The following is a 26,606-nucleotide window of genomic DNA, read 5'->3' as shown; positions in this document are numbered from 1 at the left end:
CCTGAAACATTCAGGATCAGAATAATCACCGAAATACTCCAACTGTTAATCTCATTATGTATTTGGGGGGGGGGGGTTCAGCGCTTCAGGCTCAAAGGTTAATGGTACCAACTATAGATTGGTCATCTTTTTATTTAGTCTCAAGTACTTAGTCCTAAGTCTCAAGTGATGTCACTTGAGTCGGTGTCAGTTGGGGCTGAAGACTGCAAGTGTGAAAATGAATAAAAGTGAGCCTGCAAGTGAGCTTTAAATGTTTCCAGTTTTAGGCAGCTTGATTTATGCGCAGTCCTTACACGGCTGATGTGTGTTTCGTGTTTCGAAAACATTGAGCAAGAGCTTGTTAAATGACAAAAAGGGGTTTTGTAGAGAAACATGTTGATATTCCTTAAAGTAAGGTCACAAAAAATATTGTTTTTGCCTCCTTAGAGAAACTCAGGTATTGTATCAGCACGAGTAGCAAAATAATGTAAAGTGATGCTCAGCCGATTTCTTACAAATAAAGTGTCTTTTTTTTTTATTTTATTGAACAGTATCAAATTATTAAACATGGCAAAAAATATTTTTTATTAAGAAGCTAATGTGTAGGTAGGCTTTTTTTCCCCAAGATGAAAAGATGTATGGTGCAGGCTCAGATATCTGCTGGTAGTATTCTGTATTTTTCACTTTGTCAACGTTAATTCCATTAATAGGCCGAAACCAACAATGAATCTATTCTGCTAACAAGTATTATTCTTGTATCCCAAGTCACGCCAAGACTTATTACTTCGCGCCATAGAGCTCCATTGTTCTCCAAAAACTATTAAAAACCCATTAATGAGCCACACTGCTGAACAGGTACATTATGATGAACATGGCCGCTTTTTAAGTCAATCCCACACAACACAGTGTATGCAGCCTTAAATACTCAGTAGCAAACCAAATCCAGGGCTGAAAAGTCCACAATCTTGCTATTTTTGTTGTTTTTATTTATTATCATTTATTTATTTATTTATTTAATTTTGTTTGTGAAAAATGTAATTCTATAGTTGTGACCTGTATTACATCTTCAGTAGGAGCCAGTGGGCAAGTCAGAAAGTTTAACGGAATTTGCTGACAATAAGAAGAATATAGAATAAAACCGGACTCGTCCTTTAAGAACAACCTGACATGTGTAGCTATGCATAGATGGAGGACCTCTGCCCCATTCGGGGATGTCCTTGCCAACCTTTGAGCCGTCCTGCCACCCACATGTGCTGTCAGCAGAAGGGAACAGGGTGCACCAGGTTGTGTAACTATGAGGCAACTGAATGCCTCCTGACAGCGGTACTGGTCAATTTATCATTGTACCTGTTATCACTCGGGGCTCTACAGGGCTGTAGAGATGTTTATATGAAGGAAACAGGAAGCCCACCCCACCCCACCCCACCCCCCCTCCATTATCACACCAGCTCACTGATGGCAGAAGCAGGAGCCTCCCCACCCTCATTGTTTTCCATAATGAATGTATGAGCCTTCTAGTGTGGGGAAACAAGATCGCCACGTGTTTTGTACTTAGCTGCCCTGGCTTAACGCTAGCGAGCGCAGCACAGCACAGCGCCTCTTTATCTCATCCCGTGCTGTTGCTATTTATCCTGCTGCCAGTGCTGACAATAGCACCATTAGTCATCAGCAGCAATGGGAGAGGGGGTGGGGGGGGGGGGCTTTGGCAGCACCTATTACACACAGGCAACTGCCTAATATCGTCCCTCCTTAATGCACACGGACAGACACAACCGAACACCCACCACAACCCTTCAGATATAAGTGTGTGGTGACTGCTGACAGGAGGGTCCACGTAAGCTTATCGTAAGCTTTCACCTTTTCACGTCTCTAAATCGGCGAGAAAATGACCATAGATTCACATGTTATTTCATATACAATTTATTTCATTTGATAAAGCCATACACTTAGTGTGAGACCGAACATTCTAGAAGAAATGTACATTTTCCCTCCTTTTTTTTTTTTTTTTTTTTTTTTTTTTTTTTTTAACAGTGATCTCTTCTTTACAAAACATCAAATCAAAGTTACTTGTTGGAAAAAAAAAAAACAATCCCACTCCGACTTCGAACCGAAGCATCCCCCCCCCCCCCCCCCCCAGTCTACAGAGACTGCCAACAAGAGAGCTGTAGTTGCTCTGGTGGATAATACAGCACAGAAGTAAAGCCCCTCATGGCCTTGAGACACAGATTATATTTTGAGGCAGTATGGACAGCCAATTTCAGTGTTTCGCTAACAACATTGTCCTCGTCCTTCTCGCCCTCACTGCTCGAGGCTTTATCCAATATGTTACCCACATTCACTTTGTCCCTTCAGCATGAAGTATTGTCCTGCGCTTCCCACAAAGCATCTAAGCAAAGAGATTATCATCGAGTTACACAATTGGCAGAAGTGAAATGGCCTCTCAAACCTTTTCAGACCGAGTCCCTAACTGCGCGAAAGGAATCCCACGTTCAAGCTCATTAAAACACTGTAACACTCACACTGTTTGTGGCCCTGCGCGTATAGTACAGTAGTTTAAGAAACACTGCTTAAGTACTAAGATACATTAGGGGAAACCCCTTTTCTGAGCAGCTATGAAGGGAATTTGTCATTCATCTGTCTGTACAGCACTTTTGGAGAGCAGTAAAGCAACGGAAAACTGCTTTAAATAAAAAAAACAGGACTTCTAAAGTAGAAAAAGAAAATTCAGAACAGAATGGACTTTTTTTTTTTTTATATATATATATGAACCAAACGAATAAATGACAACAAAAAAATATCTTACTAACACACTGTCTTTGTGTATGGTTGGTTGCAAAAGTTTTTAAGAAAATTACCGAACATGCACTCACTTTATTTCATATCATACAGTCTTATATACAGAGTGGATTAGAGGCTTGTAGTGGAGAGGATTGAGGCTTTTTAAATGATTGATGAGCACTGGGCCACAGCATCGGAATAAGGGAACTAAATTCCCATGTCGTCTATTGGTTTATAGTCACAGAGTGGCTTCAGAGGCACACCGAGTCCGACTTTGATCTTTTCATGGCTTTCCAAACAGGTGGGGTCCACATGGAACAACTTGATTGATTTATTTCAGCCTGAACAGCCATGAATGGATCAATCATATTTTCTGTTGCGGTGCAAATTCGCTGTGGGTGGGGTGGGATACAGCCCGTGATGTGCTTTGTTTATATACACATTTTGCACCGTATTCGTGTCCAGTATTTCAATACAAAAAGATGCAATGCATGAAGCTAGCGCTCTAGGTAAAAAGCTAAGGAATCAGACTCCTGGAAATAATTACTGACGGCTGAGTTTCATTCAGTGCACTCTCAGAATAAAAGCAACATTTTCTTTCACCAGGCGTAGGCCCGTCTACAAAACGTATAATAACACTGTTTTTTTTTTCTGAGGGTGTATCAAATGAGAGAGTAAGGCAGTGGGAGAAGTGTGAGCGTGAAAGCAGGGTTGTATTATTTACAGTATCTAAAGTACAAGAGTGGAACAGAGCATGGGTTAATAGTAAGACAAGTCTTTTTTTTTTTTTTTTTTTAGTAGAGCTGCTTAGACCTACACCTATCAGCCCCCCCCCCTGGTGACTGTCGTGAGGCCAGGCTTTACAGACAGTGAGCAGTCCAAACCAGACCCACGCACAGCGAGAAAAAGCTACATTCCCACCACAGTTTACGGCACTGCGCTGTGAATAAGCTGTACATTTCCTGTGCGGGAAGAATAGCTTTTAATGCTGTGACACACATCATGTTATGCAATCCTTGTGTAATCGCTCAGATGCAATAAGCCAACATCTACAGCGTACAGCTTGGCTCGTTGGTGCAGTCATTGTGGCTGTGGTTACTGTCCACATCCCTCTTCCTCAGCTCCCTGCCTGCCTTGTGCTGCTGACTGCCGCCGCCGCCGCCGCTGTGGCTATGACCGTGGTGGGCCGGCAACGAAGGCCGCTTGCCGTGCTCCTGGTGGTGCCCGTGATTCTGGTGGTGGCCGTGAGCGTGCTCTTTGGTGCCGCCGTGGGACTCCATGTCGTCGGCGTCCGCGAAAGCCACCCCTCCCTTGGTACCGTCCAGGGCCTCGAAGTTGTCGTTGTGGTCGCTGTCGACGATGTCGCTCTCCGGCACCACCTGCAGGTAGGCCCTGACGCGGTGGTGGCGAGCGCCCTCGTCGTCGCTGAAGTCGATGACGCGGCATTCATAGGTGCCCTCATCGGACGGCTTGACCCGGGACAGGCGGAGTTTATGGGAAATGTTGCTTCCTACAACCTTCACGACCTGGAGGTAAAAAAAAAAAATAAATAAATAAAAAGAGAAGAGCAGGAAACTATGGTGAGATTGAAAAAAAGAAATCATACTCAGTACAAGCCTGTGTAACCTTTACCGAACAGCCGCTGCTGTGGCCACAAGTTGCAATTACAGGATAATGGTTAGCCTAATGCTACAATGTAATGCAACACTAGCAGTAAGCACAGTAGTCAAACTGATGCTGTAGTTACAAAGCAAAGGTACAATATCTGTCTAATGCTTTCTAACATTAGCCACCATGAGCTATTGGTCAGCTGTGGCCGCAAAAGTGTACTGAATTAAGCAAAGGTTCACTTAGTTGGTCACTTTTCATTTGGAAGACGAGAAATGAGCTATTTCTTTCTCGCATTGAGCTACAAACTTGAAAAGTGATGAAGATATTTTCAATGCGGGCGCAAAATAGCTGTGAAACGAAATCATTAACTGCAAGCAGATCATGTTTTCTTGAAGCACAAGCTCAGAATTTGTCACCGGGTCTGTTTCTTCCATGGTCAGCATACTAGAATCACTGCACTGTTGACACTGGGCTTCACAAACAAATGCAAATGTGCACTGAAGTCCTACTCCATACCATTGAATCATCAGCTGAATTGCTGTTAAGCCAATGGTTCACGCCCCCAGTGTCAACTGTCGTATCAACGCCCGTTTAACGTCTAAATGTTGGGCTGTACTATGAAAGCGGGTCTGCTTTGTGTTTTTTTTTTGCTGGCTTTACAATAGCAATAACGTTCATTGTGCCTATCGGCTTATCTTTGCCAGCCTGTCCCTCATAGTCTTTGCCCATTATCGTATGAAGCTCCGACTTCAGAGATGAAATACCTGCAGCATCGCAGCAGATGCACAAAACAAACACTTATTGGCACTATGTCACAGATGCAGAGTCACAAGCATCTACCAGCTACCCCAGGCCCTCTCGCGGTGACATGTGGACACATCGGGGCTCCTTTCACTCATTTTGCCGCCTGTCTTGCTTGTACAAGATGAAAAGCAAATTTAGATAGACATCAGCCACCGCAGGAAACCTGCTGCCATTGTTTGGTTCGCTCATCTTGCCGATCTTTATTTCGTTGTGCCTAAATTGCATGATTTCATACGTGCGTTGTGATGGATTCGATTTCTGACAATCATCTGAAACAGCAGTCTCCCCCAGGAAATGGATTGCATGTCAACTTACAGACTTATTGTTGCACCCATGTCAATATATTAAGGGCAGGAGTCGGTCTATCTTTGATGCTATAAATATTGTATTTCTAACACAAAAAATACACAAAATTGTTAAATTGAACCATGACACAAACAGAAGTAAATGGTCTATCACTGTTGCAACATTTTGGGGAATACGTTTCATAAGTTAGATGAGAAGATCGACACCGCGCTCATGTTTGTCTGTGAAGTGTGAAGGCACAACCCTAACCCGGGAGACTGTTAGCTTAGCTTAGCATAAAGACTGGAAGCAGGAAGAAAGAGTTAGCCTGGCCTCTGTCCAAAGATTAAAAAAAAAAAAAAATCTAAAGCTCAGCAATTAATATCTTATATCTTGTTTGTTTAATCTGTGCGAAAACCAAAGTCTAAAAAGGACAAGACTTCCTGGATTCCCACCCAAAACCACAACTTCTTGTTTTTACATTTTGTGCATATTAAACAAACAAGGTATTACGTTACATTACAATTACTGAGCTTTAGAAATGTTGGTAGGCTGATTTCTTTCTTTTTTTTCTTTTCAACTTTGGACAGGGCCAGGCTAGCTGTTTACTCCTCTTTATTTTCTTTATGCTAAGCTAAGCTAACTGTCCCCTGAGAGTGGTGTTGACCTCCTCATCTAACTCTCGGCAGCAAAGCGAATAAGCGAGTATTTCACATGTTGCACTTTTCCTTGAACGGTTTTAGAATCCTCTTGCACTCACAGCAAGGCAACAGCAAGTATAAATGTAAGCACGTAACGGGGGAGGGGGAACGGACAACACGGGGGGGGGGGGGGAACAATGTATGTGTATGTGGGAGTGTGTAGGTGTGTCTTTATATTCAATGTAGTTCATACCTTCCTTCCTTTTGTTTGTTTGTTGTTGTTTTTTCTTCACATGCTGTCGCCTGTTACTTATCTATGTCCTTTTATGTTTTGTTAATCAATATCATCTGCTTGCCTTTGTATTTGTTAGTTTGTCCATGTTGCATATATGTGTATGCACTAACTGGTGAATAAAGGGGGGAAAAAACATTTTAGTATCCTCTTGCATGCCAATTTTGTCAAACACAAGACATCTCTGCACTTGGCAGTTACCACGCACGGAACAATTTTACAGCGATTATCTGTTTAAATACATATAAGGCAAGGCACATTTATTTACATTTCATCCCCAAAGGCAGCCCAAAGTGCTTTACAGGGTACACGGGCAAAATCACAAGAAACAAATGATAAAAACAATAAAAGGAAGCACATAAAAGAAAACGACAAGCACAAAGAATCAAAAAAGACCACAGATTAAAAATAAGACAAATAAATATATTGATTTCAAAGAAAATGAATTAAAAGCAATGGTAAACAGGTAGGTCTTCAGCTTGGAGTCTTAGCTCTTCTGGCAGTTTGTTCCACATTTGAGCGGCATAGAAGCTAAATGCAGCTTCACCGCGTTTAGTTTTGACTCCGGGAAGAACCAGCCGGCCCAAGAGGTCTGCAAGGTTCGCGCTGGTGTCGGGAGATCTGATAGGTAACTCGGACCTAAACCGTCCAGTGATTTATAAAAGGTTTACGGGTGCCTATCGCAAATTAGACTTTGCTGTGTTTAAAAAGGAAAGTGGAAAAACTGGTCGGTCAGTTTGTGTCTGCGTGTGTGTGTGTGTGTGTGTGTGTGTGTGTGTGTGGGGGCATCTACCATGTTTTTGCTTGACAGTATGGACGCGGACCAGCGTTCATTACATACAGAAAAGCTCATGATGATTTTCCAGCTGCAGAGCCTGCAGTGTTCGACTCCGCCCACTCAAACACACACACACACACACACACACACACACACACACGCACGCACTCAGTCACCCCAACCGCAGCTGGTGCTTTCATTAGAGCGGACCAGCAGCAGCTAGCCTGTTGGGAGGAAGGATGGGGGGGGGGTTCTTCATGATTTCTGTGAAAGAACAACGCAAATGTATCTTTACTCATCTTTATCTTTCTCAAATCTGATGTATTTGACTTCATCCAGCATCTTATTTACTCATTCATCACTGCTTTTACACGCAATGCTTTTGAAACTATCCATGATTAGCCAGAAGCATTTGTCGCTCATTTCTGCAATTGTAAAGTCGACAGAGAGAGATTTAGCAAGGGGAGTATGTCGGTGTGGAAGTAATGTGCAGCCGTGCATTCTACATTCTCACTTCCGCCGTTAATTAGATGGAAAGAGTCAACATTTTGAGTCACTATATGGCCGTGCTGTCTTCCCTGCTTGCTGTGGAGAAACTGTTGGCCTGGGTGAGTAACTATCTGTGGATATCAGAGGAGATATAAAAAGATCTGCTGACATTCCAGCCTGTCCCGCTCACTGTTTATTATTTGGATTTGGTCATAAAGACGCAGGGGCCTTCGCGAGAATCTGAAGATGATGCACTGCGGGTCGCGCCCCCCCTTGAGGAAGACACTTAACCACCCGCAAGCGCCGGCGCTGCTCGCTCCTCGGCCGACGCTGTGATTCCACAACCCCATCGAGGATGAAGTGAATGTGCTGATGCACTGAGAGCTGAGTGAAAATCAGATCCTTGTGTGTAATACAGCATAAGTACGACATCTGCGGATCATCCGGAGCAAGAAATTTAAATGTAATCATGAGGGTTTTGCGCCTCATTTCTTCATGTAACACCGAGGCAAGCATACGGCTTTTCTCAGAGAACGACAGCAGACAGATAGTGGTTAACTCACACTTATCTTTGTGGCATCTTTTGGCATCTCCTCCTCAGGAGCCACCTAGAAAAAACAAAAACAAACAAACATGAGTGGTAGGATTTAATCTTAACACTTCACAACATTCATTAAAGTTTGATAAGGATTATAAGCATGAAGGGGAATACACTGTATGTACCTGGACACTCTGGTGGACATACTGCGTCAGCTAATAGATATTTAAGTGGACATTAAACCACATGTGTATGGTAACAATGTGCTGGGTTAATTGACCTGGGATTTATTTTTCCAAGCATTTCTCAGGATTCCCGCTTATCTTTTGTGTTTTATGGTTGCATTAATCAATATTTAAACCAATATAATATCAATATCAAATGGCCATAACCAAGCGGGAGACATATGAAAGCAATTGTTTGCTACTGTAACACGTCAGCGATAAACACCTGTGATGCTGCCGCTTTTCTGTCTGCTTGTGTTGATTATTTTCTGCCCCCTCGTGACTAAATATCCGTTGATGCAGCTTTAAAGACGTGAATACAAAACTTCAATGTGAAATCTCTGGAGATACACAGGCGTTGTGTACCAAATCAACACACAAATCAAACAGCCCGCCGAAATGTTGGTAATAATCCCCCACTGTGCAGAAAAACACGGTGAGCTCCGCAGCTACAGTGAGTACTTCAGGTCAGCGTTGAACCAGGAAGTCCGTCTGTAAACTGTGATGGACTTTTTTTGACAATTTAGGTAATAATTTAAACATTAACCTTCATTTTCACGTCCAAACAAATTTGGGTTATCAGATTGATTGTCTGACTGCTCGTGTTTCTTGCCCTTTCATGCTTCTTCTTAGTGATGTTGCCGCGTTCCCAGATCTTAGAAAGTTACATTTTTCGGTACGATGGTGTTATTATAGATAGGAATGGTGGCCAAAACTATTAGAAAACATCATAAATGTGCTTTAAGTTAAAGCCTGAAATAGAAGCTGTTGGTTGATGGCGAGTTCACCTACAAATGTTGCATTCACATCAGAAGGCGGGCAGAGTTCCTGTTATGAACCTACTTCGTTGGTTGTCCAGGGCTGCCTGTCCGTCCAGTCGAGATGGTTCCTGATGTACCACCACTGGATCTCCAGTGAATAGGAGGGCGTTCCCGCCCCTCTGAAGGAGCAGGCCATCTCTACGTCCTGACCTCTCTGAGCCGTCATGTCATGAGGCACCTCTGTGAACATGGCTGGACAGAGACAGAATGAGACACGGTTAACAAATGGTGTTTAGTCAAACGATGATAGCTATATGGCGGTCTCACCAAGACATAGAATAAAAGATGATTCGTTGCATAAATGTAGCATCGGTTCAGAGAATTCTGACGTGCCTGTTTGTGTTTGAGGCATTTGCTTCGCATTGACTGAAAGGGTTGCTGTGGCTCAAATTGCAGCGGGAAACACTTGATGATGCCAGGTAATGTATCATAACGCAGTGAAATCGTTTTTTGGGGTAAAGCCTTAATTAGCTTTGGCAACAGTCGATTAGAGACTGACTGTATATAATGACTTTGATTCAAAGACCTAGACCTAGGACGTGCTGGGACACAAGCACTGCTCCACCAACTCCTGGTACTTGGCCCGCTTCTGCTCATTTGCCTCTTCAATGCGGTCTTCCCAGGGCACTGTCAGTTTGTCAATTTTGGAGAACCTGCTTGGAGGAGGCTGATGGAAGGACCACATCAGGCCTGAATGATGTTGGTGTTACGTGGCCGGCGAACTTAAGCTGCCTTCCCAAGCCGACTTGCAGCTCTCTGTCGGTTGCAGTGGTGAGCATGGAGCGTTCCCTTTTTCTTTTAAAAACTTCGAATATTACTGGAATTTTCCTAAAGTTTTGTTTGGTGTTAGCTTTACCTTCCTTGACCAAAACATTCCAGTTCTGTTAAAGGAATATTTAAACATTTTGGGGGATTGCGATGAGTTAGACAAGCAGATTGATACCACTCTCATCTCTGTACGGTAAATATGATGCGACACTCAGGGGCCATTTAGCTTAGCTTAGCTTAAAGCCTCGATGATGGGCAAAACAGCTAGCCTGGCTCTGTCCAAAGGTTGAAAACAACAACAACAACAACAACAACAACAAAAACACTTAGAAATACCCCTACCAGCACCTGAAGCTCAACTGAATAAAACACAAAGGTTCTGAGAATTGATTTTAGGATGCAGCCAGTTCTAGCAGCCCGAGTTTGTTTTACTTTAGCACAAAGTCACTAAAATTTGTGAGTGTTTCAATCTATTAATGAGGACACAGTATAGTATCCAATGCTGCATTGAGGTCAGGAACACAAACACTGAGCAGTCACCTGCAGCAGCATTCATGAGGAAGTTGAAATTTGAAGGCTGAATAGGTCTAGAGCAGAAGGATCAAGACCAGGGCTGTAATGTCATCAAAGAAGACTTGAATTACAAGAACAATCAGCACTATTACATCATATTAATGGTAGTTTGAAAGTGTTATTGATCAATGCTTTCTTTAATTCTGATGGTGGATTATGTAGGGACCAGGGACCTTAAAGAAATGCCCTGACGGCTTGTCACATTCATTTCACACTGGATTTAGGTGAAAAATGAAAAAAAAAACATTTCAAATTAAAGGTAAAACCAAACCAAAGTTTCTTCCTGAGGAATGGAAGTCGCATTATTTGTGATTTTATTATCTCAAACCACAAGTTGAGGTGGTTCGGACATCTGATCGGGGTGCCTCCTGGGCACCTTCCTTTGGAGGCTTTCAGGGCACGTCCAACTGGTAGGAGACCCCAGGGTAGACTCAGAACATGCTGCAGAGATTAGATATATTCCAGGAGGAAAACGTTGCTGGGGGAAGGACGTCTCGGACCTGCTGCCACCGCGACTTTGCCCCAGGTAAGCGACAAAAAAAACTATGGATGCATGGATGGAAATCACATTGATTCTTGTTTGGCTACAAAATGCTCCTATTAACTGACACACAACCAGAGGTAAGAAATAGGCAGCATTTCAAAAAGGAACCCTGTGACTCGTAACCTCAGTAGAGTTTTTTTTTACCGGAAGCCTGAAACCAATTATGTCACTTAGCCGGCTGACCACATCGTAAACATTAGAGCTTCATATTCACTAAACCATTGAAAAATGCTTGTGGCACACGCATACTTGCGGCCTACACTGTGCACTGTACTGGATGCTCACAAGAAACGTACAACCTGTAGTCTTAGTGCTAACAAAATCCTCATAAAAAGCTTCTTTGCACAATCTGTCTGCTGATACCAACCCCTGAACTGTGCGGAGAGTTGGATTCAGGTGCAGCAGGAGCTCCATTTAAACCCACATTTTGAACACTTTACCGAGCTGCGAAATTCCATTAAAACAAAACCCAACAGACCGGCTGTCATCCTCACAATGCACCGGGGGAACCCTGGATATTAGGAAGAAATCGTCTTTTTTTATGAAAGATTCTGTTTAAAGGGAGCCATAAATCTCCTTTACTGGTGAACATGCAGGAGCATTTATAAAGAGGGAGAGTTAAACGTATTGTTTCTCGTTCACAGTAGGTAAAAAGGACACATTAGCACAATATACTATATCTTGCTGCAGTACTGTTATTTTTGCTTAGCCTCTCAGAGGTTTCTTTGTCTTACCTGAACTGATTATAGTATTATCTTCAAGCTTCAGAGAGCTATATTTCAGACTTGTCGGGACTGTTAAATTCTACCTGCAAACACGTTTTACACCAATTTAAAAAGCAAAATTTAAAAAAAATGAAAAAAAAGTAATAAAATAACAAAGCTGCGAATTTACAGGGGATTCTTTGATCACTAATAAATACATCTGAATTTGACCATTGAAAAGCCTCAGCAGGTATAAATGGTGGAAGGTACTAATGTGTTTTTAACCACAGGTCTTTGCTGTCAAATGATAAATTAGAGAATAATTACATGGATATATTTACTATCAACCACTACTATTTCTATTCTATTCTATTCAACTGTGGTGCACAATTTGTTGGTTGTCCATCAGCTGTTGAATTAAATTGCCACAACTTGCACTGTGAACTCATGCGCCACAAAACACGACCCACTTCACAAGCAGTATTTACGCGCCAGTTGTTTCCGACTTGGAAAAGTTTGAGAAGAGGAAGATCCAGCCCTCACCGGGAACATATCTGGAGTGACAGTCGTGTTTCGGTGTGTCTCAGTGCCCGAAAAGAAAGACAAGACAGGCAGGGGAACAATGATCAGACTTGGAAAGGCTCAAGCCGGATGGTAAATGTCAGTTATAATTTTGTGGACACACAAAAGAATTTCTTTGGATTATCTAAAGTTGGCAACTCGTAAATGCTGCAGGATTATTAAATACATATAAAAAAAAAAAAGGAATAAAAAATCCTCTAAGTTGCAAAACTTGTATTCCCATTTCCTTTTTTTTTATTATCTTTTCAGCCAGTTTTCCCATCATCCTCATCATCACACCACAGCCTTTTCTCTTCAGTGGAGCTCGGCGGGTCATTGTTTCATACGAGTCTTTGGGAATGCGAGGGCCATTTTCTTCACACTAAATCGAGAATGTGTAACTTTTGCTAAAGAATTGCAGGATAATGGCGCAGTGAACAGTCTCTTTATTTCTTTATAGTCTTTTGCTTTAAAGACTTGACGCTTGAGCGTGAAAATTTCACTCTTGACCTTAGAAACAATAGTTTGAAAATCTAAAGGTCCATTTACTGGCTCACAGTCAACTTCAGCATACGGTGCTGGCTCAGACTAGCTTTTTCCAGAGCTTTTAACTGGTCTGGAAAACATAGCGGTTGACAGCTCTGTTAAAAAAGCTAGCAAAGCTGACTTTGACTTCCTTGTTTTATGTTCATGTGATAAAACCAGTGAAACTTTTTTATCTGGCAGTGGTGTAGGACACCCATCCTATTATTGTCAAGTGCACACACCAGCAGTGTTTTCAGTATTACACCACTGTCCTCGCACGTCAGCTCTTGAGAAGAGCAGCGGTCTCCTCACATCAGCTCCCTGGATTGACACATCCTGGCTGCTGTACCTGAACTACCTCTGTGTGCACCGTGGGTCCGGTGTGGACTATAAAATCAGCCGACTGACTCAGCAACATCTTAAATTTACTGTCTGAAATTGTTTTAAACAGTCACAAGAAAAAGGTCTGACAGCAACTGTTGTATTACAAGAAACCCCCCCCCCCCTTTCCTTTCATAGTAAACTCTCCACTGAAACCCGGACTAAATTTCCTTTAAGGGTTAGTAGCTCGTGATCCACCACACACGTAGAGGCCACCACTGAGCATTTTAATTTCATCATCAAAATGTTTTATTCATTATCAAAATGTGGAATGTTAATCAAATGACAACTGAACCTCTTTCATATAAGGTGGACGACAATGACTAATATTTTGTTTTATAATGAAAGGCAATTACCAGCTCCATAAATCGCCTCAAGACAATCATTTTTCCACTCGTCACGCGGGAATTCCCCTTGAAACGAGTAGATCAGATGTGTTTTCCCTCTTGGGAAATCCTGTGTCACGGAGTTTTATTCCGAACTGAAGTCAGCACCACGTGGTTCCCTGGCTCCTTAAAAGTAAAATCTGCTATTCAATGTTTATGTGCCATTCTGAGCTTTTCCCTGACAGAAGAGTGACACTTCAGAGGATTGTGTGTGTTTTTTTTTATTACCGAGCTATTCAAAGGCGAGTACATGTCCCTCTGTAACCTTTAAAAGTTTTGCCAAGTGCCCCCTTCTCATAGATTTGTCTGGCGTCAATAAGAATGAGTCGAACCTGCACCAAACGAAGTGCCGATTTCCTTCTGGGTTCATAGATTAACCTCGGCTGTTCCACCTCTGAGGTTGCGCTATGGATCTGTCTTATATTACGAGAGCAGTACAAGCCTCAAGTCATACATCCCTCTTGTACATTGATCAAATCTGCTTGTATTTTTCATTTGTGAAACCCGAAACGCACCAGGTATTGATTTGACATTACACAGCCGGAGCCGGCAACGATGCCCACAGCCCCTCTCTTGTTGATAATATTCAAAGCTGGAGCATAAAAACTGCTGTGTAAGAGATAGAGCCTCTGAAGTGGCTCTCGGCAATGATGATCTGTCTTTTCCCACTTAGCTGTGAAGCCCACGCAATGAAAAATCCATGCACATTTTTGACCTATGCTTCACGTATATGGCGACCACAGGGAAATGTGACGGTTATTACAACGTACAGGAGATAATTCTTACCGAGCAATTTACTAAATCCACACAGCAGATGCTAATCTGATCATGTGTCTCTTTCAGTGAGGCATCTTTTTCTTTATTTCAGTCATTTCAGCACATGTTCGACACATTAAAAGAAAATCTGGCAGATAACCACTTTAAACGTAATTATTATCTTCCTGCTGCTCTGCAAAACCTCTATATTCCATTGATTCTGGCGTGACAATGATTCAGACGCGTGGCTAATCTAATGCTGTATCTCTTAGTAATAGTCATCTCTAATCTCCACACAGTCATTGTTCAGGCCATAAAAGGCTGCGATGAGTTGGGCCTGCTCACCCTGAAGCATTATCATTATCTCCAAGATAAACAGTGGAAGGCTCTCGGGCCGATTGCTGCAAATCAGTGCCGGAAAGCTACAGCACGGCAGCCAAGCCCGGACTCTGTGTCAACCCATTAACCACGGGAGGAAGGGGAGATGGACGGAGGAATTACTATGAGAGAAAAAGAGACTCTGTTTGTGCGATGAGCAAAAAAAAAAAAAAACAACGAAATCTCCACCAGAGGTTGAAGAAATGAGCGCAAGAGCGAAGCTCTGTGTGTTTGTGAGAGACTAATATATCGCAAGAATAAAAGGAGGAATTGAAATGAGACTGTGTGTGTGTGTGTGTGTGTGTGTGTGTGACAGAGAGAAGGCGGAGGACAATGTGTGAGGTGGCAGATAGCTGTGGGCGGATGCTGCTGTATTTTTTTTTTTTTGTTGAGAAATGGAATGTGGTAATTACAGCCATGAAAAAAGGGAGAACTTGAGGTGTTTCTTTGTGGCACAGTCTTACTCCAGCCTACCTAAACTTCCATCTAATATCTTCTTTACACTTCCAGTATAGAAAGAGCTAAACCTTGATGACGCTTGTCTCCAAAATGCCAGTGTTTCATATTAAAGACTAGAAATTCCAATAAAGTTATGTAACTCCAAAAGTGACGTACTGTGTTGCACACAATTTGAGTTTAACGAGTGGGAGGGAAACATTTGTGACGACAGACGGGCAAATCAATGCACTATGGACTAAACACTGGCGTACACCAATCAATATCTTTCTGAATCAAATCGTTTTCGTGTAATAAGAAAGGGGTCAGTCATTGTGATGAACCAGCAGAGGATTATTACCCGACCTTGCAGCTCTACAGCGCCTTTCAGCCTCATTGTTTTGGTTTCACGGATACAAGTGTTCTCTTTCTCATTAACCTCGTTTCCAACTGCAGGCAGCTGCACGCTACCTGCCCAGCAACAAGCACCAGACGGTTACTAAGTAGTGCTAAGGGTGTGTGCGTTACTGCCCGACACTGCTGATCCAAAGCTAAAGCTAAATGTGTCAGTCGGCGAGCGATCAACGAGCGAACACCCCATGAGAATAAAACACCTGCTAATTGTGCAGCTTGCACTCTCTCTGTCCCATGTGTGCGGTTAAAATGTAACCTGAAACAGCATTTACACAGCCACTGGACACCAAAGCCATCCAGAAAATCTCCAGACGTGCATATAATAACAATTAATGAATAATAAATAATCATTGCTTGGGCCTCTCCCGTATTACCGTGCCGATAAATAAATGACCTCCTCGGCGTCAGCGGCCAGATCATGGGAGGGAAGTTGGAAATGAATGCATGCTTACCCCTACTCCCTGCAACATTTGTTGCAAAATAGATCCCGCTGACTGCATGATCGAGCAGCCGGTGGCATCGGCCTCTGAATGTCGATGCTGTTCAGCGTCGAGATGAGACGGCCGGCGGTGCGTCGGGCCACATCCAGCGCTCTCGAGAGCTTTTCAGCCTCTTGGAAATGGCTTCATAACAGCTGAGGAAGTGGCCACAGCGTTGTGTGACTCACTTGGCTCTTATAATGGTAATTAGGCTGATGTGCATCCTCTGTTACACTCTGACAGAAGAGAAGGGTATATATATATATATATATATGGCTGTGTTGTCGAATTACACCTCTGCTTAACAGAACTGTATTTTCATTACAATGCAAATTTAGTTAATAATCCCTAATGGACGTCCTTCGCATATATAAATGTAAATATATTCATAGCTAATGCTTCACTCAAACAGTAGAAGGAAAAAAAATCTATTGAGTCTGCTAAATGGCTAAAAAAAAAAATAATCTTGATGCTGTTCATGATGTGATGCACAATAGTTACACTACTGTATGTGTAGTTATACATCTGAGGAGGATTGAATACCAAGAGTGCCAGGAAATTGATTTTTATATTGTCTTGATAGCACTAGGAGCCCATTTAAAAGTCACTGCAGAAAACCTGGATAGGATATAAGGGAATATTTTTCAAGGACTCTTTAGGACAGAGGATGCAACCAGCCACAGCTCTTCTTGAGTAGATTTAGAACTAGAGTTTCCGAAATCCTCGCTGGAAGTAAATAAGAAGGGATACCCCCTTGTATCATAAGTCTATGGTCTTATCTAAGATTAGCAGATGGGACGTTTTCAGTAATGCAGGCTTTGCAAGTGGCATATTTTGGAGACTTTTCCTTTTTGAAACAGAACCTTGCTGTGTTTGCAGCTGATGCACCGGCAATATACGCAGCGCCTACAGTGAATCATGATGTCAAATGCAGCTATGCAACCCAGTCATATTAAGCTGAATACTAATTGTGAGTATATCTAGGCTTTAAAGAATGACTTGGTGAAGAGCTGAAAGGCTGTTTTACTGCGACTTTGTCCGTAATTCAATGATGTACTTGAACATTACTGTGTTCTATGTGCAGGAAGTAACGTCTTTATGAATGCTGCATATATTTTTCTGCATGTGTATGTTTCTGTACACACACACACACACACATGTGCATGTGTGCATGTACGCACGTCCTTGTGTGTGTGTGTGTGTGTGTGTATATGTGTGGACCTTCACCACCCTTGGTTTTACCAGCTCCTCCAATTGAGCTCAGCTTCCTGCTGTTTTGGCCCAAGTCCCAGCTGCCGGCCTGCCTCCCCGCAGCGCGGGTCAAACACTGTTTTCCCTCTTAATCAAATGAAAAAGGTTAAAAGGAGAACATGGCTTCCTGAGCCAGAGGGTTCAGCCAGAACACCAAGGACGAGTCATTTTTTTTTCTGTAATCGAACACAACAAAGGGGCCACCTCTGCACAAGAAATGATTACCACATCAACGCGCAACGATTACGTACTCACAGCAACAACAAAAAAACAACAATGGGTGCAGAGAGTTCAGAAAAACAACGACGCCTTTGTAGTACAAAGCAGCGTGGGATGCTTTAAGGATCTCTTGTTTCCTCACGTCTGTCTGAGAGAGGCATCAGGCCAATGAAGAGCTCACTTGATCACTGAAGAGACTGCAAACAATACAGCTGAATAACCCATATGTCAATTAGTAGCATTAAAGGACTGGCTGATCGTGATATTTGCAATCACAGAGCGGTTTGATTTAGTGAAATCCTTTGATTATTACCGGAATATTTCTACTGTAACAGCATGCAGTCGATCTAGAAGCAGCATTTCTCTGTGCAGTATTTGTGGAAATGTATCAGCTCTCAAACTCCAGTCTTTCCTCTCCGTCACGACCCGGAAAAATACAGAGATAAATCTGATACCAAGTCAGATATAAATGATCAACATTTAGCACCAGTGGAGACGGGTAACAATGGGGGTAAAAACCTCCATCAATAATTGATGGTGGTTGCTTTGATAGCACAATGCAGACTTACACATCCACCCGCAGCAAACAAAGACGGCCTATTTACCTCAACACGCTGTTCCGTGTGAATCCTATTCACTCTGCATGTGTTGTATTTTTTTATCTTTACCATATCATCTGCTGCGGTGACAAATCCCCACAGGATTTATTGAAATGTCATCTAATCTTATTGTTGGCAAATACTATTTCTGCATGCAGTTTCCTCTGAACATATTGAAAGGGAAAACCCATAAACCTTTGCTGATGCCCATGCAGATGACATTGCTTTTACATGCAGACACTGGCACACATAATTGGCCTATATATACACACTGCAAACGCACAGCGCTTATAGATTCATTGAAATGGTGGGAATAGATGAAATGAGTAGGTTGTAAAATATGTCTTGAAAGTAAGAAAAAAAAAAATATATAAATCTGAGAAAAGAAAATAAGGGAAACGCAAACTGACGTCTTGCTGACCGGTCAGACCGGAAGGCGCCCACGAGAAGAAGAACCTTGTCGACCTTTTACCGAAAGTAAATGTGTGTTTTTAATCTGTTGACGCGGACAGACGATCACTCGTACAAGCCGGCATGCTTAGCAGCCCGGGTCAGGGTTTAAAGTTCTGTAAAAGTACTGCTTTTAAGTGCCACCTTCTGGATCGGGGGTTAAAGTTCACAAGTGTCACTCCCACACCGCCACGAAACCCTGCGGTAAACGCCACGGCCGCCGAATTCGGTCTGATTTGCAGACTAAGAGCAAGAATAAATAAAATGGACACTGAGTCTGGAGGAGCTGACATTTAGGGAGCTAATATGTTGATCACAGCCAGACGGTAGGCTACAGGTGGGGGGGTGGGGTGGGTCAGGATGATTCTAAGGACCCGTGACTGACAGGGGCCCTAAAAAATTGGAGCATCATTGTCTCAGCAGTCTTTTAGCCGACATTCTTAATATCAATGCAGGTGAACATTTAGGAAGCTATTCATACTAAATCAGTTGTTGTTGGAGTCTTAACTTGGAAAAAATACATACATTACACAATACCCACATAGCCACCAGCTGAACTTCAATCTGAACGAACTCCACCAAGCTGGAACTCCGGTCTCTGCAACACCACATCCATCTTCCCACTGTAACTGCACTGTACCGTCTCTGTACTGCTGCTCTCTTTACTCATTTCCGTCCACACTTGCCAGGCAGCTCCTCAGAAATAATTAGCCACTAACGAGTCTCTCACACAGCCTCATAACAAGCTTCATGCTCTAATAATGAGCCTCCGCACAGTTCTGCGGTAAACAGCTGCCTTCAGTTTCACAGAGAACCTGCCGGAAGCCTTAAAGCCCGAGCAAAACCCAAAGACAAAACCATCCTGAGCAAGCAGAATCCACCAGATTGTTTTGTCTCTTTGGGGCGCGTTTGGGTGTTTTCTTTTTTTTGTTGTTGTTGTTGTTGTTGTTGAAGATTCACTAATGAGAAACCTCAAATGAATTCAACGTAGAGCGGCACAGTCGGAATTTGCTGTGCCTACTGCCTATTCATAAGTCTACAATACTTCACGACTTTAATCAGCAGTCCAAACAACAGAATGAAATAATGTGTTTCCACAGCATAATAAATGTAAAATAGTTTTGGGGGGGGGTTAGGGGGATTGAGAGATGCTGTTTCAAAACATTATGAAAAACAGACCTGTCTGAAAAGACGCCAGCTTTTGTCTTCACAGCCAACTTTCGCTTGTGGAAAGGCAGTTAATCCGACCCATCCTGCTACTTGTCATGCGTCCAACATGGTTTTCCAACTGGTGAAGATAATCTGAGAAGATCAGGGGGGAACTTTTCTGTGTAAATATAAATATAGGGAGTCTCTTCTCGTTGTTGAAGGATTTGCCTGTTTCTGTGCTGTAACGTGACTGCAGGGATGTAGCTTATACCTGTCATCTATCATCACATAGATTACACTTCACCCTGACCCCACCCCCACCCCCACCCAAAAAAATATATATATAATGTGTCAGAATTCACACCTAGGATCAACAGTATTTCGTCAAAAAATCAGCTTTTAGAAGTTACTGAAAAGGACATGCAAGGCAATCATGGTGTGAGGCGTGTAATGATTTTTACAAGCCTCGGTGAAATTGCCCCGCGGGGTGTGTATGGTCCGTACAGCAGGAGCCGAGCTAACTAGCCATAAAACAGTGATGGATGACATGAAGGTTGAGACGGCCATGTGTGTGAATGCCACTGTGTTTATGAGCCGTTTCTCGATGTTTCACGAGGGGTTTTTGTAAAAGGCACACTTCTTGCATACTGAGACTCCGAATTAATAGAGGATACCAATGTCATTCATTTATTCTATAACTGAAAGCTTCTGTGACGCCAGACGTCATGTGACCGGCGACTTTCTTTACTCACTGTGAAGCCCATTCACACACGAGACAATATCATCTTTTTTTTTTAGCTAGCCGGAGAAAGTTGGCGTTATTTTGCCACACATGTTAACCCCAAGGAGGTCAAGAATGAGCTTCTGTGCTCAATGTGTGCCAACTGTGAGAGGAACATTCATTTACATTACATGACATTAATTCAGCAAGACATTTTTTTGTCCAAAGTGCATTCAACCTCCACAGAAAACAAGCGCTTGATGTCATCAAAGTTTGGTCAAAAATAGCAACAACAAAAAAAAGCACTGAACACAAAGCGCAGGTGAGGCTGATGGGAATGTCATTAGTTTTGCAGGTGTTAAAATAAACACTAAAAAAAATAATAGCCGAGCCACAAAGCACAGTATAAAAGTACCAAATTATGTTATAAATAGCACATCGTTGTGCACAACAGGGTTGAATCATTCGCCAAACGTCGGAACAAATTCGCAGCGACAACCACAAATGTCCTGAGATAATTGGAATAAGGATCTCCGTTAATAATAAAGCCATCAGTTGTTTATGTCGCACACAACGGCATTACCACTAATGGCGCAGTTAATACAATGCAATTATCATACCAGAGATAAAAAATTCACAATCTTGACTCAAGTTCCTCTAATTTGTGTGTGAAGTGTGGCGTCCACGACTCCCCGTATGCGCTCCTTCTAGCTTTCATCTGATTTTTCCAAGTGTCGTAAAATATGAGATATCCAGTGGGGTGGCAGGTTATTTATTCCTCCCTCGTTTATAAGAAGACCGTCTTAAAAGCCCCTACTCTCCAGACGTGGGAAGAATCGATGCAACGTCACTTTGACGCCACAGCAGTTCAGTGAGGCAGAGGGAAATGACATCACGGAGCGCCGTAAGAACTTGTGACATGCGCGAGAACACTTGGATGTCGTGGCAATCGATCCAATAGATGTCGCTAAAAACTAAAAAAAAAACGTTGGCGCTGGAGGAAAAGTCACAATAGGAATGTGGCGGACTGACCGGCTGAAATCAAGAAATCAACAAAAATCCGGTGAATGATGATGAAGACATACGTTCATATCAAACACACGCACATACAGGTATTAGATGCGAATGCACTGAGCTACTTATATATATATATATATACACAGGCCTGCATGCAGAGCTGTTTTGAGGCTCAGACGTCTCAGTTGCTAAGTGCCCTGCAGTATTTCTCCTCACACGTCTGCTTCTCCCCAATGGCTCAATTTCTCCGTTTCCGCCATTGCAGTGTACTAGCACACAGCAATTAAAACACCTCACCAAACATTCAGTCAATGATTTTGAAGGTGTGTAGACCCCCCCCCCACCCCCCCACACCCACCCGAGAGACAGAGCGATCAATAAAGCCATCTCCGAGGTGAATCTATAGCAGCTCCCAACAGACACGGAGATCCGCTGCACAAAGTATAGAGACAGAGCCGTGTTTTCAACAACACACCAACAGCAGAACACCATTATTTTGCTTTGTATTCATAAAACGAAGCACGGCTTTCTTTCTGTTTTGGTGCTATTGCAAGTGTTCTTAGTTTCTGCAGCGGCGCAGCCATGGGAGGAGGACTAGTTTCAGAGAAGAAAGCAGAAGAGGGGACGTCGAAGTCAGAGGGAGGAAGAGGAGGCAGAATGAAATAAAACAGGCCTGCAGAAATCACGACGGGGAGCATCTTTCTTCCTCTGCCTCTTTAAAAGTTGCCTCCACCAGCCCATTCTCCTGGGCCCGGCATCGGCAGCAGAGAGGAGACGAGACGGGAGATATCAGCACTCGGTATCTAATCTCCCGACCCTCTCTAATGCACCCCGGAGTATCCTCTCCAGCACCGGCGCAGGCTGATAGATAGGAGTCGACAGCTGCACAGGCTAAAACTCAGCACCCGAGCTTTACAGCTAAAGGTAAGCTTTCCCTGCTGGGCCTGACTCAGAACAGAAGGGGGGCGGGGGGAGGGCAAGTTTGTGGGGTTGGAGGAAGGAGGGTTTAAAGAGGCCTACAAAGCCTGAATCAGCAGTTTTTTAACTCCTTATTTATCAATCACTACTTTCCCGGGGGCATTGAGGTCTATATATAACAGTCTATGTTGTAAAAACTCATTTTAACACTTTATATCTTCAAAAAAAAAACAAGTACGAAGATGCTGCCAGTCGGGTGAGGCGAGGCCATTTTTTTTTTTTAGAAATGTCTTAGAAATGAACACAAGGCAAACATGTACCTCCGCAAGTAAACAGATAATGCTTGCCAGCTTCCGGGAGATTGTTGAAATATGTAGATCTGCACTGCAAATCCCTTTGTTGGATTTGTTTCGCTTGTTAAAAACAAGATTTCGCCCGTCTCTGCTGGATCCCTACAGCAACGTGCGTCTGCAGCAAAGGGCAGAGCCAGAAAATACTGTACAAATAGCCACATTGTAAAGTGGCATCAGTCTGTATTGCCCTATTCTGTCCCTCCTGAGGAGACTTACGCCGGCTGCGATTGCTACTTAATCCTTCCTGCAAACAACTCACTTCTCGCCTGATTTCGGAGCGAGACTTCTGTTTCTCGTTTAAACAAAAAAGACCTCACTCTTTAACAGGACCAACTCCCAAACCGTTTGTAATGTATTAGTCATTTAGACTTCAAAACATGTTTAAGAATAGCAGAGTTGCCCTTTAAGGAGTCTGTCCAAAGTGTCGGCCAAGGTGCAGGCAGACTGTGGTGAGCAACATGAGATGATAGAGATTGTTCAGGTCAAATGTCACGGTGGTTCCCAGGAACAAAAGAATCTTAAAAATCCCTATTTATCTGGGCATCATCAACAGGTAACTATCTTTTTCCCAGATTGTCAGTGATTCTTTTTGCATGTAAAAACAGACAATTCTGCTATAATTTTCCTCCCAAACTGTCCGTGCGTTACGGCGTGTGTGGAGTGTTTAAAGGGAGGAAACACGGCCACCTATGACGTATTTGGAACCGTCTGGCTCATGACGCTTTAACTGCGAGGGAAATTTCATCCTAATCGAAATGAATTTGGAGTTTATGGCAAAATGAACTAAAAGGAAAACAAAAGGAAACTAAAGGAAACTGACACCTGTTCACCAGATCTTCTGTTTTCTTTTATATTTTCAGACTTTACTGGTGTATTTCGGGACGGCGGTTCCGTAGCTGCTCTCACTCCAACGGCTCCCTCAGGGTCTTTGTGCAAGTCCCTGTCCGGGATCATCATCTCTAACGGCATTAGCATTTAACGTCACCCAAAACCATTCCCTCTTTATTTCTGCCAGTGGGGAAAGTAGTGCTCCGTTACATATACTAATACTGTTATGTAAGAATACTTCATCGAAGGATCCACTCAAGTAAAAGCACAGTATTAAGTATTGACAGCAAAATGTACAAAATGTAAAGTTAAAGTACTTGTTGGGCAGAATGGTCCCCTTCATGGAGTTATATTATTACATATCACATTAGTGGAATATCTTTTACTGATGCTTGAACATGAAAAGTAGAATTTGAATGCCGGAGCTGGAGGTCATTTTAATCACTTCATATAATGTTGGATAGTTTAATCTATAGCATGGTGTCATATTTTATAAATCGATCATATGTACCTCAGAATTGTACTTGAAAGTGCCGTACTTCCTTTCCACCAGTGATTTCTGTCACAGCAAGGCGCCGCTCTGTCGACGCGTCGCTGGCTGCATCAATAAAGCGCATTCACCAATGCTGACTGCTGACATTGCTGCATTTGTCGCGGTTTTGTTCGTTGAGCGGCAGGACTCTCGGGTTTTTGTGAGTGGAACTCGCGCATGGGAAAGGCGTCAATGTTAATTACCTGACTTAAGAGCGCTCGTACAAGGGAAACCTCAGGGGGGGGGGGGAAGAAAAGACAGGGGATAAGATTACAACAGTGTTCTTGCATGAGGGCCCTCGACTGGAGTCAAAATCCTCGTATGGGTACACCTTGTTTCATGGAGTGCACTATTTTTTTTTTATTTTTTTTTTTGTCCCCAGGAAGGAGCTACAGTGAATGCAAATAAAAAGGCTTTTTTATAAAGTTGAAGCCGTGAAGAGTTACAGCTTGGACATGCTGGTTGCAAAGGGGACATTTGTGGATATTAGAATGAATTTGACATGTGAGAAAAAGATTGACGCCCTGTTTGGTTCGACTGCAAACACAGCATTAGCAGCTGTTTGCAGAGAGCCAAAAGAGCCTCCCATTATCTCCGCACTGTGAGAAGCCAAAGCTGAGAAAACCTTTGTGTCCAATGCTGGAGGCGTACAGGCAGCAACAGGGGGAGGGGGAGGAGGAGGAGGAGGAGGGGGGCTTGTTGGTAGACAGGACAGCTGGAACCGAGCCTCCCTGTCTGGCAGGGAGCAGCGAAATTCCCCACCACACAAATCATACCTCTTCTTTCTTCCCTTCCTCCTCCTCCTCCTCCTCCTCCTCCTCCCTGCAGGTTTATGCGAGCGAGGCTCTCACGGGGCGAACTGACAGCACGGATAAACAAGTGAACTGGCTTGTTGGATGCACGCACACACACACACACACACACACACACACACACACACACACACACACACACTATCTTTCCAGCACTCACTAAATTGAAGTACGTATTCCTGCACACACATAACACAAAATGGGCTTTTTGAGAGGAAGCATATCGTCAGAGGTTAGATCTGCACACACACACACACACACACACACACACACACACACCCTAGCAGATGTATGGTCTGTCGCAGGAGGGTCCCCCCTTACACTCCTTTCCTTCTCGGCCTCTATTAAGGCTGACGTTGATGAACGACAGAGATTACAGGACAGACTGCCGCTTAGCTTCATCACAGAATGAATGCAATCAAACACAAGAGTGACACGGAGAGCACCGAGGGGACTTCGCACTCCACGAAGACGGAGGCGGGAAGAGGTAACGGCGCGGGCAGCGCGAGAGTCTGAAATACGAAGAAGCGACGTCTCTGCAGAAACCGAGGCCTTCGCAGGTTTAAGCTGGCGACAAATGCAGCAGATTATTCGGGTCTTGTCACAACCAGCAATTTTGGCAATATTTAATCGAACTTGATTGCTCTTAAGTCGTCTTGGATAACGTGCGGACTAATGCATTCCATCACAGGACAACAAGCTGCACTTCATTGCTTGCAATTACTGATGACAGGGTTGTAATATTTTATAATATGTTCATTTTGTACTTGTAAGGTCTCATACTGTGTAACAGTGAGTCTAGTTCAAAGAAGACCCTAACCACGGAGGAGAGGGTTCCATGTTCTCCATGAGAACTGTGTGCCACATTTGGTTCTCAACATTACTGCCGTATGGGGAATATTGTGTAAGATGTGTAACTTCCACCCGCAGAGGAAGAACCTGCCAGTGACATATTGGGAGAAATCATTACGAGGGTTTAGCTCTGATTCATTCTGGTGTCATATTTTTGTCTATACGCACGAAGCCCACACATCAAAAGTCGGTGCTACTTTCTAACATTCAGAACTTTCCACTTCCTGACACTCTAAACCACAACTAGTTTGTCATTCCTCTGCTGAAATCTAGTGTAGGAAGTTGAAGTGTTTTTAGTCATACGGTAGTTAAACTTTCAGCACACTTCCTAGTGTCTGTCTGTGGTTATGCTATAAAAACTCAGGTGAACCATAAAGAAAAAAACACCAAAACGGTAACATTTTAAACGTGGATTAGCGCGTCAGTTATCCATGTAACGAGACATCTGGATAACTCATTTCCAAATTACTCTAATCAACATCAAGGAGAGACTTACCAACCAATTTTGTATGAATAATTTGGCCCACAAATCTTTGGCAAAAACCGGCACAGCAAAACTCTCAGTGTCTCAGACTTTTCTCAACTGCTGCTGCTGGAAGAACATAAAGCATTTCGACTCAGAGAGTGCACACAAGGTTCTGTAATGTATCGTTATCATATAAAATAAACAATGACACGATCTCACGTCAAGATATAAAACTGAGTTCATTTAAACACAGAAGCCGGAGACGAGAAGACATGTCTACCATGTAATCAGCATC

At 43.1% G+C, this 26,606-nt stretch overlaps 1 protein-coding gene across 1 annotated transcript in view; it reads right to left on the bottom strand.

Annotated features, from left to right (window-relative positions):
- Positions 1-3,806: 3,806 nt before the first annotated feature.
- The window catches only part of LOC139289443 (V-set and transmembrane domain-containing protein 2-like protein), a 40,561-nt gene continuing 17,761 nt past the window's right edge, over positions 3,807-26,606 (bottom strand). Inside the window, exons 2-4 of the mRNA XM_070911051.1 lie at positions 9,263-9,432; positions 8,221-8,265; positions 3,807-4,283 (exon numbers count right to left, since the gene is read on the bottom strand). Coding sequence (XP_070767152.1) covers positions 3,807-4,283; positions 8,221-8,265; positions 9,263-9,432 — 692 coding nt within the window. The remainder of the gene's footprint in view (positions 4,284-8,220; positions 8,266-9,262; positions 9,433-26,606) is intronic.

This window comes from Enoplosus armatus, chromosome 8, assembly GCF_043641665.1.
Source record: "Enoplosus armatus isolate fEnoArm2 chromosome 8, fEnoArm2.hap1, whole genome shotgun sequence".
In the NCBI taxonomy this organism is placed as follows: Eukaryota; Metazoa; Chordata; class Actinopteri; order Centrarchiformes; family Enoplosidae; genus Enoplosus; species Enoplosus armatus.
This window is presented reverse-complemented; position numbering and strand designations above follow the sequence as displayed.